The 12,219-nt window shown below is 62.1% G+C and overlaps 1 protein-coding gene across 1 annotated transcript in view; it reads left to right on the forward strand.

Moving 5' to 3' along the window:
• Positions 1-9,155: 9,155 nt before the first annotated feature.
• LOC141079311 (calcium-transporting ATPase type 2C member 2-like) overlaps positions 9,156-12,219 on the forward strand; it is a 61,182-nt gene continuing 58,118 nt past the window's right edge. The window contains exon 1 of the mRNA XM_073565311.1: positions 9,156-9,470. Coding sequence (XP_073421412.1) covers positions 9,186-9,470 — 285 coding nt within the window. The 5' untranslated portion in view covers positions 9,156-9,185. The remainder of the gene's footprint in view (positions 9,471-12,219) is intronic.

Consider the following 12,219-nt stretch of genomic DNA (forward strand, 5'->3'; position numbering starts at 1 on the left):
TAATAGTGGTAATAGTGGGGTAGTAGTGGTAATAGTGGGGGTAGTAGTGGTAATAGTGGGGGTAGTTGTGGTAATAGTGGGGGTAGTAGTGGTAATAGTGGTAATAGTGGGGTAGTAGTGGTAATAGTGGGGGTAGTTGTGGTAATAGTGGGGGTAGTAGTGGTAATAGTGGTAATAGTGGGGTAGTTGTGGTAATAGTGGTAATAGTGGGTGTTGTGGTAATAGTGGGGGTAATAGTGGGGGTAGTAGTGGTAATAGTGGGGGTAGTAGTGGTAATAGTGGGGGTAGTAGTGGTAATAGTGGTAATAGTGGGGTAGTTGTGGTAATAGTGGGGGTAATAGTGGGGGTAGTAGTGGTAATAGTGGGGGTAGTTGTGGTAATAGTGGGGGTAGTAGTGGTAATAGTGGTAATAGTGGGGTAGTTGTGGTAATAGTGGGGGTAGTAGTGGTAATAGTGGGGGTAGTAGTGGTAATAGTGGTAATAGTGGGGTAGTTGTGGTAATAGTGGGGGTAGTAGTGGTAATAGTGGGGGTAGTAGTGGTAATAGTGGGGGGTAGTAGTGGTAATAGTGGGGTAGTTGTGGTAATAGTGGGGGTAGTAGTGGTAATAGTGGGGGTAGTAGTGGTAATAGTGGGTAATAGTGGGGTAGTTGTGGTAATAGTGGGGGTAGTAGTGGTAATAGTGGGGTAGTTGTGGTAATAGTGGGGGTAATAGTGGGGGTAGTAGTGGTAATAGTGGGGGTAGTTAGTGGGTAATAGTGGGGTAGTTGTGGTAATAGTGGGGGTAGTAGTGGTAATAGTGGTAATAGTGGGGTAGTTGTGGTAATAGTGGGGGTAATAGTGGTAATAGTGGGGGTAATAGTGGTAATAGTGGGGTAGTAGTGGTAATAGTGGGGGTAGTAGTGGTAATAGTGGGGGTAGTTGTGGTAATAGTGGGGGTAGTAGTGGTAATAGTGGGGGTAGTAGTGGTAATAGTGGTAATAGTGGGGTAGTTGTGGTAATAGTGGGGGTAATAGTGGGGGTAGTAGTGGTAATAGTGGGGGTAGTAGTGGTAATAGTGGGGGTAGTTGTGGTAATAGTGGGGGTAGTAGTGGTAATAGTGGGGTAGTTGTGGTAATAGTGGGGGTAATAGTGGGGGTAGTAGTGGTAATAGTGGGGGTAGTAGTGGTAATAGTGGGGTAGTTGTGGTAATAGTGGGGGGTAATAGTGGGGGTAGTAGTGGTAATAGTGGGGGTAGTAGTGGTAATAGTGGGGGTAGTTGTGGTAATAGTGGGGGGTAGTAGTGGTAATAGTGGTAATAGTGGGGTAGTTGTGGTAATAGTGGGGGTAATAGTGGGTAATAGTGGGGGTAATAGTGGTAATAGTGGGGGTAGTAGTGGTTAATAGTGGGGGTAGTAGTGGTAATAGTGGGGGTAGTTGTGGTAATAGTGGGGGTAGTAGTGGTAATAGTGGGGGTAGTAGTGGTAATAGTGGTAATAGTGGGGTAGTTGTGGTAATAGTGGTAATAGTGGGGTAGTTGTGGTAATAGTGGGGGTAGTAGTGGTAATAGTGGTAATAGTGGGGTAGTTGTGGTAATAGTGGGGGTAATAGTGGGGGTAGTAGTGGTAATAGTGGGGGTAGTAGTGGTAATAGTGGGGGTAGTAGTGGTAATAGTGGGGGTAGTAGTGGTAATAGTGGGGGTAGTAGTGGTAATAGTGGGGGTAGTTGTGGTAATAGTGGGGGTAGTTGTGGTAATAGTGGGGGTAGTTGTGGTAATAGTGGGGGTAGTTGTGGTAATAGTGGGGTAGTTGTGGTAATAGTGGGGGTAGTTGTGGTAATAGTGGGGGTAGTTGTGGTAATAGTGGGGTAGTTGTGGTAATAGTGGGGTAGTTGTGGTAATAGTGGGGGTAGTAGTGGGGTAGTAGTGGTGCTCTGCTGTGATGGGGGCGATGCTGTGCAATGATGGGGCGATGCTCTGCAGTGATGGGGGCGATGCTCTGCTCTGTTGGGGGTGATGCTCTGCAGTGATGGGGGTGATGCTCTGCAGTGATGGGGTGATGCTTTGCAGTGATGGGGCGATGTTCTGCTCTGTTGGGGGTGATGCTCTGCAGTGATGGGGGCGATGCTCTGCAGTGATGGGGTGATACTCTGTTGGGGGCGATGCTCTGCAGTGATGGGGGCAATGCTCTGCAGTGATGGGGGCGATGCTCTGCAGTGTTGGGGGTGATGCTCTGCAGTGATGGGGGCGATGCTCTGCAGTGTTGGGGCGATGCTCTGCAGTGTTGGGGGCGATGCTCTGCAGTGTTGGGGGCGATGCTCTGCAGTGATGGGGCGATGCTCTGCAGTGTTGGGGGTGATGCTCTGCAGTGATGGGGCGAGTGTTGGGTGTGATGCTCTGCATTGTTGGGGGCGATGCTCTGCAGTGATAGGGGGCGATGCTCTGCAGTGATGGGGCGATGCTCTGTAGTGTTGGGGGGCGATGCTCTGCAGTGATGGGGGCGATGCTCTGCAGTGTTGGGGGCGATGCTCTGTAGTGTTGGCGGCGATGCTCTGCAGTGATGGGGGTGATGCTCTGCAGTGTTGGGGGCGATGCTCTGCAGTGTTGGGGGCGATGGTCTGCAGGGATGGGGGCGATGGTCTGCAGGGATGGGGGCGATGCTCTGCAGTGATGGGGTGATGCTCTGCAGTGATGGGGGCGATGCTCCTGCAGTGATGGGGGCGATGCTCTGCAGTGATGGGGGCGATGCTCTGCAGTGATAGGGGGGTGATGCTCTGCAGTGATAGGGGGGTGATGCTCTGCAGTGATAGGGGGGTGATGCTCTGCAGTGATAGGGGGGTGATGCTCTGCAGGGATGGGGGCGATGCTCTGCAGGGATGGGGGTGATGCTCTGCAGGGATGGGGGCGATGCTCTGCAGTGATGGGGGCGATGCTCTGCAGTGATGGGGGTGATGCTCTGCAGGGATGGGGGCGATGCTCTGCAGTGATGGGGCGATGCTCTGCAGGGATGGGGGCGATGCTCTGCAGGGATGGGGGCGATGCTCTGCAGTGATAGGGGGGGTGATGCTCTGCAGTGATGGGGGCGATGCTCTGCAGGGATGGGGGCGATGCTCTGCAGTGATAGGGGGGTGATGCTCTGCAGTGATGGGGGTGATGCTCTGCAGTGATGGGGGCGATGCTCTGCAGGGATGGGGGCGATGCTCTGCAGGGATGGGGCGATGCTCTGCAGTGATAGGGGCGATGCTCTGCAGGGATGGGGGTGATGCTCTGCAGTGATGGGGGCGATGCTCTGCAGGGATGGGGGCGATGCTCTGCAGGGATGGGGGCGATGCTCTGCAGTGTTGGCGGCGATGCTCTGCAGTGATGGGGGCGATGCTCTGCAGTGATGGGGGTGATGCTCTGCAGGGATGGGGGCGATGCTCTGCAGTGATAGGGGGGGCGATGCTCTGCAGGGATGGGGGCGATGCTCTGCAGTGATGGGGGTGATGCTCTGCAGGGATGGGGGCGATGCTCTGCAGTGATAGGGGGGCGATGCTCTGCAGTGTTGGGGGGCGATGCTCTGCAGTGATGGGGGTGATGCTCTGCAGGGATGGGGGCGATGCTCTGCAGTGTTGGGGGGCGATGCTCTGCAGTGATGGGGCGATGCTCTGCAGTGATAGGGGGGCGATGCTCTGCAGTGTTGGGGGCGATGCTCTGTAGTGTTGGCGGCGATGCTCTGCAGTGATGGAGGTGATGCTCTGCAGTGATGGGGGCGATGCTCTGCAGTGTTGGGGGCGATGCTCTGTAGTGTTGGCGGCGATGCTCTGCAGTGATGGGGGTGATGCTCTGCAGTGATGGGGGGTGATGCTCTGCAGGGATGGGGGCGATGCTCTGCAGTGATAGGGGGGCGATGCTCTGCAGGGATGGGGGCGATGCTCTGCAGTGATGGGGGCGATGCTCTGCAGGGATGGGGGCGATGCTCTGCAGTGATAGGGGGGCGATGCTCTGCAGTGTTGGGGGGCGATGCTCTGCAGTGATGGGGGGCGATGCTCTGCAGGGATGGGGGCGATGCTCTGCAGTGATGGGGGTGATGCTCTGCAGGGATGGGGGCGATGCTCTGCAGTGATAGGGGGGCGATGCTCTGCAGGGATGGGGGCGATGCTCTGCAGGGATGGGGGCGATGCTCTGCAGTGATAGGGGGGCGATGCTCTGCAGGGATGGGGGCGATGCTCTGCAGTGATGGGGGTGATGCTCTGCAGGGATGGGGGCGATGCTCTGCAGTGATAGGGGGGCGATGCTCTGCAGTGTTGGGGGGCGATGCTCTGCAGTGATGGGGGGTGATGCTCTGCAGGGATGGGGGCGATGCTCTGCAGTGTTGGGGGGCGATGCTCTGCAGTGATGGGGCGATGCTCTGCAGTGATAGGGGGGCGATGCTCTGCAGTGTTGGGGGCGATGCTCTGTAGTGTTGGCGGCGATGCTCTGCAGTGATGGAGTGATGCTCTGCAGTGATGGGGGGCGATGCTCTGCAGTGTTGGGGGCGATGCTCTGTAGTGTTGGCGGCGATGCTCTGCAGTGATGGGGGTGATGCTCTGCAGGGATGGGGGCGATGCTCTGCAGTGATAGGGGGGCGATGCTCTGCAGGGATGGGGGCGATGCTCTGCAGTGATGGGGGTGATGCTCTGCAGGGATGGGGGCGATGCTCTGCAGTGATAGGGGGGCGATGCTCTGCAGTGTTGGGGGGCGATGCTCTGCAGTGATGGGGGCGATGCTCTGCAGGGATGGGGGCGATGCTCTGCAGTGATGGGGGTGATGCTCTGCAGGGATGGGGGCGATGCTCTGCAGTGATAGGGGGGCGATGCTCTGCAGGGATGGGGGCGATGCTCTGCAGGGATGGGGGCGATGCTCTGCAGGGATGGGGGCGATGCTCTGCAGTGTTGGGGGCGATGCTCTGCAGTGATTGGGGGCGATGCTCTGCAGGGATGGGGGCGATGCTCTGCAGTGATAGGGGGGCGATGCTCTGCAGGGATGGGGGCGATGCTCTGCAGTGATGGGGGTGATGCTCTGCAGGGATGGGGGCGATGCTCTGCAGGGATGGGGGCGATGCTCTGCAGTGATAGGGGGGCGATGCTCTGCAGGGATGGGGGCGATGCTCTGCAGTGATGGGGGCGATGCTCTGCAGGGATGGGGGCGATGCTCTGCAGTGATAGGGGGGCGATGCTCTGCAGTGTTGGGGGCGATGCTCTGCAGGGATGGGGGCGATGCTCTGCAGTGATGGGGGCGATGCTCTGCAGGGATGGGGGCGATGCTCTGCAGTGTTGGGGGCGATGCTCTGCAGGGATGGGGGCGATGCTCTGCAGTGTTGGGGGCGATGCTCTGCAGTGTTGGGGGCGATGCTCTGCAGGGATGGGGGCGATGCTCTGCAGGGATTGGGGGTGATGCTCTGCAGTGTTGGGGGCGATGCTCTGCAGGGATGGGGGCGATGCTCTGCAGGGATTGGGGGCGATGCTCTGCAGTGTTGGGGGCGATGCTCTGCAGGGATTGGGGGCGATGCTCTGCAGGGATTGGGGGCGATGCTCTGCAGTGTTGGGGGCGATGCTCTGCAGGGATTGGGGGCGATGCTCTGCAGGGATGGGGGGCGATGCTCTGCAGTGATTGGGGGCGATGCTCTGCAGGGATGGGGGCGATGCTCTGCAGTGATGGGGGCGATGCTCTGCAGTGATAGGGGGGTGATGCTCTGCAGTGATAGGGGGGTGATGCTCTGCAGTGATAGGGGGGTGATGCTCTGCAGTGATAGGGGGGTGATGCTCTGCAGGGATGGGGGCGATGCTCTGCAGGGATGGGGGTGATGCTCTGCAGGGATGGGGGCGATGCTCTGCAGTGATGGGGGCGATGCTCTGCAGTGATGGGGGTGATGCTCTGCAGGGATGGGGGCGATGCTCTGCAGTGATGGGGCGATGCTCTGCAGGGATGGGGGCGATGCTCTGCAGGGATGGGGGCGATGCTCTGCAGTGATAGGGGGGTGATGCTCTGCAGTGATGGGGGCGATGCTCTGCAGGGATGGGGGCGATGCTCTGCAGTGATAGGGGGGTGATGCTCTGCAGTGATGGGGGTGATGCTCTGCAGTGATGGGGGCGATGCTCTGCAGGGATGGGGGCGATGCTCTGCAGGGATGGGGGCGATGCTCTGCAGTGATAGGGGGCGATGCTCTGCAGGGATGGGGGTGATGCTCTGCAGTGATGGGGGCGATGCTCTGCAGGGATGGGGGCGATGCTCTGCAGGGATGGGGGCGATGCTCTGCAGTGTTGGCGGCGATGCTCTGCAGTGATGGGGGCGATGCTCTGCAGTGATGGGGGTGATGCTCTGCAGGGATGGGGGCGATGCTCTGCAGTGATAGGGGGGCGATGCTCTGCAGGGATGGGGGCGATGCTCTGCAGTGATGGGGGTGATGCTCTGCAGGGATGGGGGCGATGCTCTGCAGTGATAGGGGGGCGATGCTCTGCAGTGTTGGGGGGCGATGCTCTGCAGTGATGGGGGTGATGCTCTGCAGGGATGGGGGCGATGCTCTGCAGTGTTGGGGGGCGATGCTCTGCAGTGATGGGGCGATGCTCTGCAGTGATAGGGGGGCGATGCTCTGCAGTGTTGGGGGCGATGCTCTGTAGTGTTGGCGGCGATGCTCTGCAGTGATGGAGGTGATGCTCTGCAGTGATGGGGGCGATGCTCTGCAGTGTTGGGGGCGATGCTCTGTAGTGTTGGCGGCGATGCTCTGCAGTGATGGGGGTGATGCTCTGCAGTGATGGGGGTGATGCTCTGCAGGGATGGGGGCGATGCTCTGCAGTGATAGGGGGGCGATGCTCTGCAGGGATGGGGGCGATGCTCTGCAGTGATGGGGGCGATGCTCTGCAGGGATGGGGGCGATGCTCTGCAGTGATAGGGGGGCGATGCTCTGCAGTGTTGGGGGGCGATGCTCTGCAGTGATGGGGGCGATGCTCTGCAGGGATGGGGGCGATGCTCTGCAGTGATGGGGGTGATGCTCTGCAGGGATGGGGGCGATGCTCTGCAGTGATAGGGGGGGCGATGCTCTGCAGTGATGGGGGCGATGCTCTGCAGGGATGGGGGCGATGCTCTGCAGGGATGGGGGCGATGCTCTGCAGTGATAGGGGGGCGATGCTCTGCAGGGATGGGGGCGATGCTCTGCAGTGATGGGGGCGATGCTCTGCAGGGATGGGGGCGATGCTCTGCAGTGATAGGGGGGCGATGCTCTGCAGTGTTGGGGGGCGATGCTCTGCAGTGATGGGGGTGATGCTCTGCAGGGATGGGGGCGATGCTCTGCAGTGTTGGGGGGCGATGCTCTGCAGTGATGGGGCGATGCTCTGCAGTGATAGGGGGGCGATGCTCTGCAGTGTTGGGGGCGATGCTCTGTAGTGTTGGCGGCGATGCTCTGCAGTGATGGAGGTGATGCTCTGCAGTGATGGGGGCGATGCTCTGCAGTGTTGGGGGCGATGCTCTGTAGTGTTGGCGGCGATGCTCTGCAGTGATGGGGGTGATGCTCTGCAGGGATGGGGCGATGCTCTGCAGTGATAGGGGGGCGATGCTCTGCAGGGATGGGGGCGATGCTCTGCAGTGATGGGGGTGATGCTCTGCAGGGATGGGGGCGATGCTCTGCAGTGATAGGGGGGCGATGCTCTGCAGTGTTTGGGGGGCGATGCTCTGCAGTGATGGGGGCGATGCTCTGCAGGGATGGGGGCGATGCTCTGCAGTGATGGGGGTGATGCTCTGCAGGGATGGGGGCGATGCTCTGCAGTGATAGGGGGGCGATGCTCTGCAGTGATGGGGGCGATGCTCTGCAGGGATGGGGGCGATGCTCTGCAGGGATGGGGGCGATGCTCTGCAGTGTTGGGGGCGATGCTCTGCAGTGATTGGGGGCGATGCTCTGCAGGGATGGGGGCGATGCTCTGCAGTGATAGGGGGGCGATGCTCTGCAGGGATGGGGGCGATGCTCTGCAGTGATGGGGGTGATGCTCTGCAGGGATGGGGGCGATGCTCTGCAGGGATGGGGGCGATGCTCTGCAGTGATAGGGGGGCGATGCTCTGCAGGGATGGGGGCGATGCTCTGCAGTGATGGGGGCGATGCTCTGCAGGGATGGGGGCGATGCTCTGCAGTGATAGGGGGGCGATGCTCTGCAGTGTTGGGGGCGATGCTCTGCAGGGATGGGGGCGATGCTCTGCAGTGATGGGGTGATGCTCTGCAGGGATGGGGGCGATGCTCTGCAGTGTTGGGGGCGATGCTCTGCAGGGATGGGGGCGATGCTCTGCAGTGTTGGGGGCGATGCTCTGCAGTGTTGGGGGCGATGCTCTGCAGGGATGGGGGCGATGCTCTGCAGGGATTGGGGGTGATGCTCTGCAGTGTTGGGGGCGATGCTCTGCAGGGATGGGGCGATGCTCTGCAGGGATTGGGGGCGATGCTCTGCAGTGTTGGGGGCGATGCTCTGCAGGGATTGGGGGGCGATGCTCTGCAGGGATGGGGGCGATGCTCTGCAGTGTTGGGGGCGATGCTCTGCAGGGATGGGGGCGATGCTCTGCAGTGATGGGGGCGATGCTCTGCAGTGATTGGGGGCGATGCTCTGCAGGGATGGGGGCGATGCTCTGCAGTGATAGGGGGGCGATGCTCTGCAGGGATGGGGGCGATGCTCTGCAGTGATAGGGGGGCGATGCTCTGCAGGGATGGGGGCGATGCTCTGCAGTGGTTGGGGGCGATGCTCTGCAGGGATGGGGGCGATGCTCTGCAGTGTTGGGGGCGATGCTCTGCAGGGATGGGGGGCGATGCTCTGCAGTGATTGGGGGCGATGCTCTGCAGGGATGGGGGCGATGCTCTGCAGGGATGGGGGGCGATGCTCTGCAGTGATAGGGGGGGCGATGCTCTGCAGGATGGGGCGATGCTCTGCAGTGATAGGGGGGCGATGCTCTGCAGGGATGGGGGCGAATGCTCTGCAGTGTTGGGGGCGATGCTCTGCAGGATGGGGGCGATGCTCTGCAGTGATGGGGGCGATGCTCTGCAGTGATGGGGGTGATGCTCTGCAGGGATGGGGGCGATGCTCTGCAGGGATGGGGGCGATGCTCTGCAGTGTTGGGGGCGATGCTCTGCAGTGATAGGGGGGCGATGCTCTGTAGATCCCTCCTCGGGCTCCGCCGCAGCCTCGGTGCTGGCTCCGCACATGCGCGGTGCGGCCGGTGATGAGGAGCTGCTCTCCCCGGCCTCCTCTTCCTCCTCCCGGCATGGCCTCCTCCTCCTGTCCCCAGTGCTCGGGCTCCGGGATGGGCCGGCACCTGCTGGAGGAGGGCGGGGCCGCGCTCACCTGTCCCAGGTATAGTCCGGAGCCCCCCGCCCCTCTCCCTCCGGAGCCGCCGCTCGTGTCCCCGGGGAACATGGGGGGGAAGCGGCTGCAGCGACTCCTGCACAACGTGCGCCGCCTGCCCCATAGATACCACCTGCTGGGGGGCAGCGAGCTGAAGGCGGAGGTGAGTGCGAGGAGGCTTCACCTGGGGGGTCACACCGGCACTGGTCACACCTGGGGGGTACACACCGGCACTGGTCACACCTGGGGGGTACACACCGGCACTGGTCACACCTGGGGGGTACACACCGGCACTGGTCACACCTGGGGGGTACACACCGGCACTGGTCACACCTGGGGGGTCACACCGGCACTGGTCACACCTGGGGGCTACACACCGGCACTGGTCACACCTGGGGGCTACACACCGGCACTGGTCACACCTGGGGGCTACACACCGGCACTGGTCACACCTGGGGGGTACACACCGGCACTGGTCACACCTGGGGGGTACACACCGGCACTGGTCACACCTGGGGGGTACACACCGGCACTGGTCACACCTGGGGGGTCACACCGGCACTGGTCACACCTGGGGGCTACACACCGGCACTGGTCACACCTGGGGGCTACACACCGGCACTGGTCACACCTGGGGGCTACACACCGGCACTGGTCACACCTGGGGGCTACACACCGGCACTGGTCACACCTGGGGGGTACACACCGGCACTGGTCACACCTGGGGGCTACACACCGGCACTGGTCACACCTGGGGGCTACACACCGGCACTGGTCACACCTGGGGGGTAGACACCGGCACTGGTCACACCTGGGGGGTAGACACCGGCACTGGTCACACCTGGGGGGTACACACCGGCACTGGTCACACCTGGGGGGTCACACCGGCCACTGGTCACACCTGGGGGGTACACACCGGGCACTGGTCACACCTGGGGGGTACACACCGGCACTGGTCACACCTGGGGGGTACACACCGGGCACTGGTCACACCTGGGGGGTACACACCGGGCACTGGTCACACCTGGGGGGTACACACCGGCACTGGTCACACCTGGGGGGTACACACCGGCACTGGTCACACCTGGGGGGTACACACCGGCACTGGTCACACCTGGGGGGTACACCGGCACTGGTGACACCTGGGGGGTCACACCGGGCACTGGTCACACCTGGGGGGTCACACCGGGCACTGGTCACACCTGGGGGGTACACACCGGCACTGGTCACACCTGGGGGGTCACACCGGCACTGGTCACACCTGGGGGGTCACACCGGGCACTGGTCACACCTGGGGGGTCACACCGGGCACTGGTCACACCTGGGGGGTCACACCGGGCACTGGTCACACCTGGGGGGTACACACCGGCACTGGTCACACCTGGGGGGTCACACCGGGCACTGGTCACACCTGGGGGGTACACACCGGCACTGGTCACACCTGGGGGGTCACACCGGCACTGGTCACACCTGGGGGGTACACACCGGCACTGGTCACACCTGGGGGGTACACACCGGCACTGGTCACACCTGGGGGGTACACACCGGCACTGGTCACACCTGGGGGGTACACACCGGGCACTGGTCACACCTGGGGGGTACACACCGGGCACTGGTCACACCTGGGGGGTACACACCGGGCACTGGTCACACCTGGGGGGTACACACCGGGCACTGGTCACACCTGGGGGGTACACACCGGGCACTGGTCACACCTGGGGGGTACACACCGGGCACTGGTCACACCTGGGGGGTACACACCGGGCACTGGTCACACCTGGGGGGTACACACCGGGCACTGGTCACACCTGGGGGGTACACACCAGGCACTGGTCACACCTGGGGGGTACACACCGGGCACTGGTCACACCTGGGGGGTACACACCGGGCACTGGTCACACCTGGGGGGGTCACACCGGGCACTGGTCACACCTGGGGGGGTCACACCGGGCACTGGTCACACCTGGGGGGGTCACACCGGGCACTGGTCACACCTGGGGGGGTCACACCGGGCACTGGTCACACCTGGGGGGGTCACACCGGGCACTGGTCACACCTGGGGGGTACACACCGGGCACTGGTCACACCTGGGGGGTACACACCGGGCACTGGTCACACCTGGGGGGTACACACCGGGCACTGGTCACACCTGGGGGGTACACACCGGGCACTGGTCACACCTGGGGGGTACACACCGGGCACTGGTCACACCTGGGGGGTACACACCGGGCACTGGTCACACCTGGGGGGTACACACCGGGCACTGGTCACACCTGGGGGGTACACACCGGGCACTGGTCACACCTGGGGGGTACACACCGGGCACTGGTCACACCTGGGGGGTACACACCGGGCACTGGTCACACCTGGGGGGTACACACCGGCACTGGTCACACCTGGGGGGTCACACCGGCACTGGTCACACCTGGGGGGTAGACACCGGCACTGGTCACACCTGGGGGGTAGACACCGGCACTGGTCACACCTGGGGGGTACACACCGGCACTGGTGACACCTGGGGGGTACACACCGGCACTGGTGACACCTGGGGGGTACACACCGGCACTGGTGACACCTGGGGGGTAGACACCGGCACTGGTGACACCTGGGGGGTAGACACCGGCACTGGTGACACCTGGGGGGTAGACACCGGCACTGGTGACACCTGGGGGGTAGACACCGGCACTGGTGACACCTGGGGGGTAGACACCGGCACTGGTGACACCTGGGGGGTAGACACCGGGCACTGGTGACACCTGGGGGGTAGACACCGGCACTGGTGACACCTGGGGGGTACACACCGGGCACTGGTCACACCTGGGGGGTACACACCGGCACTGGTCACACCTGGGGGGTACACACCGGCACTGGTCACACCTATTACATACAGGACATGATGGTGATGCGTGGTA

Source organism: Dendrobates tinctorius, unplaced genomic scaffold (assembly GCF_039654945.1).
Source record: "Dendrobates tinctorius isolate UK_male_01 unplaced genomic scaffold, ASM3965494v1 ptg000651l, whole genome shotgun sequence".
NCBI classification, from domain to species: domain Eukaryota; kingdom Metazoa; phylum Chordata; class Amphibia; order Anura; family Dendrobatidae; genus Dendrobates; species Dendrobates tinctorius.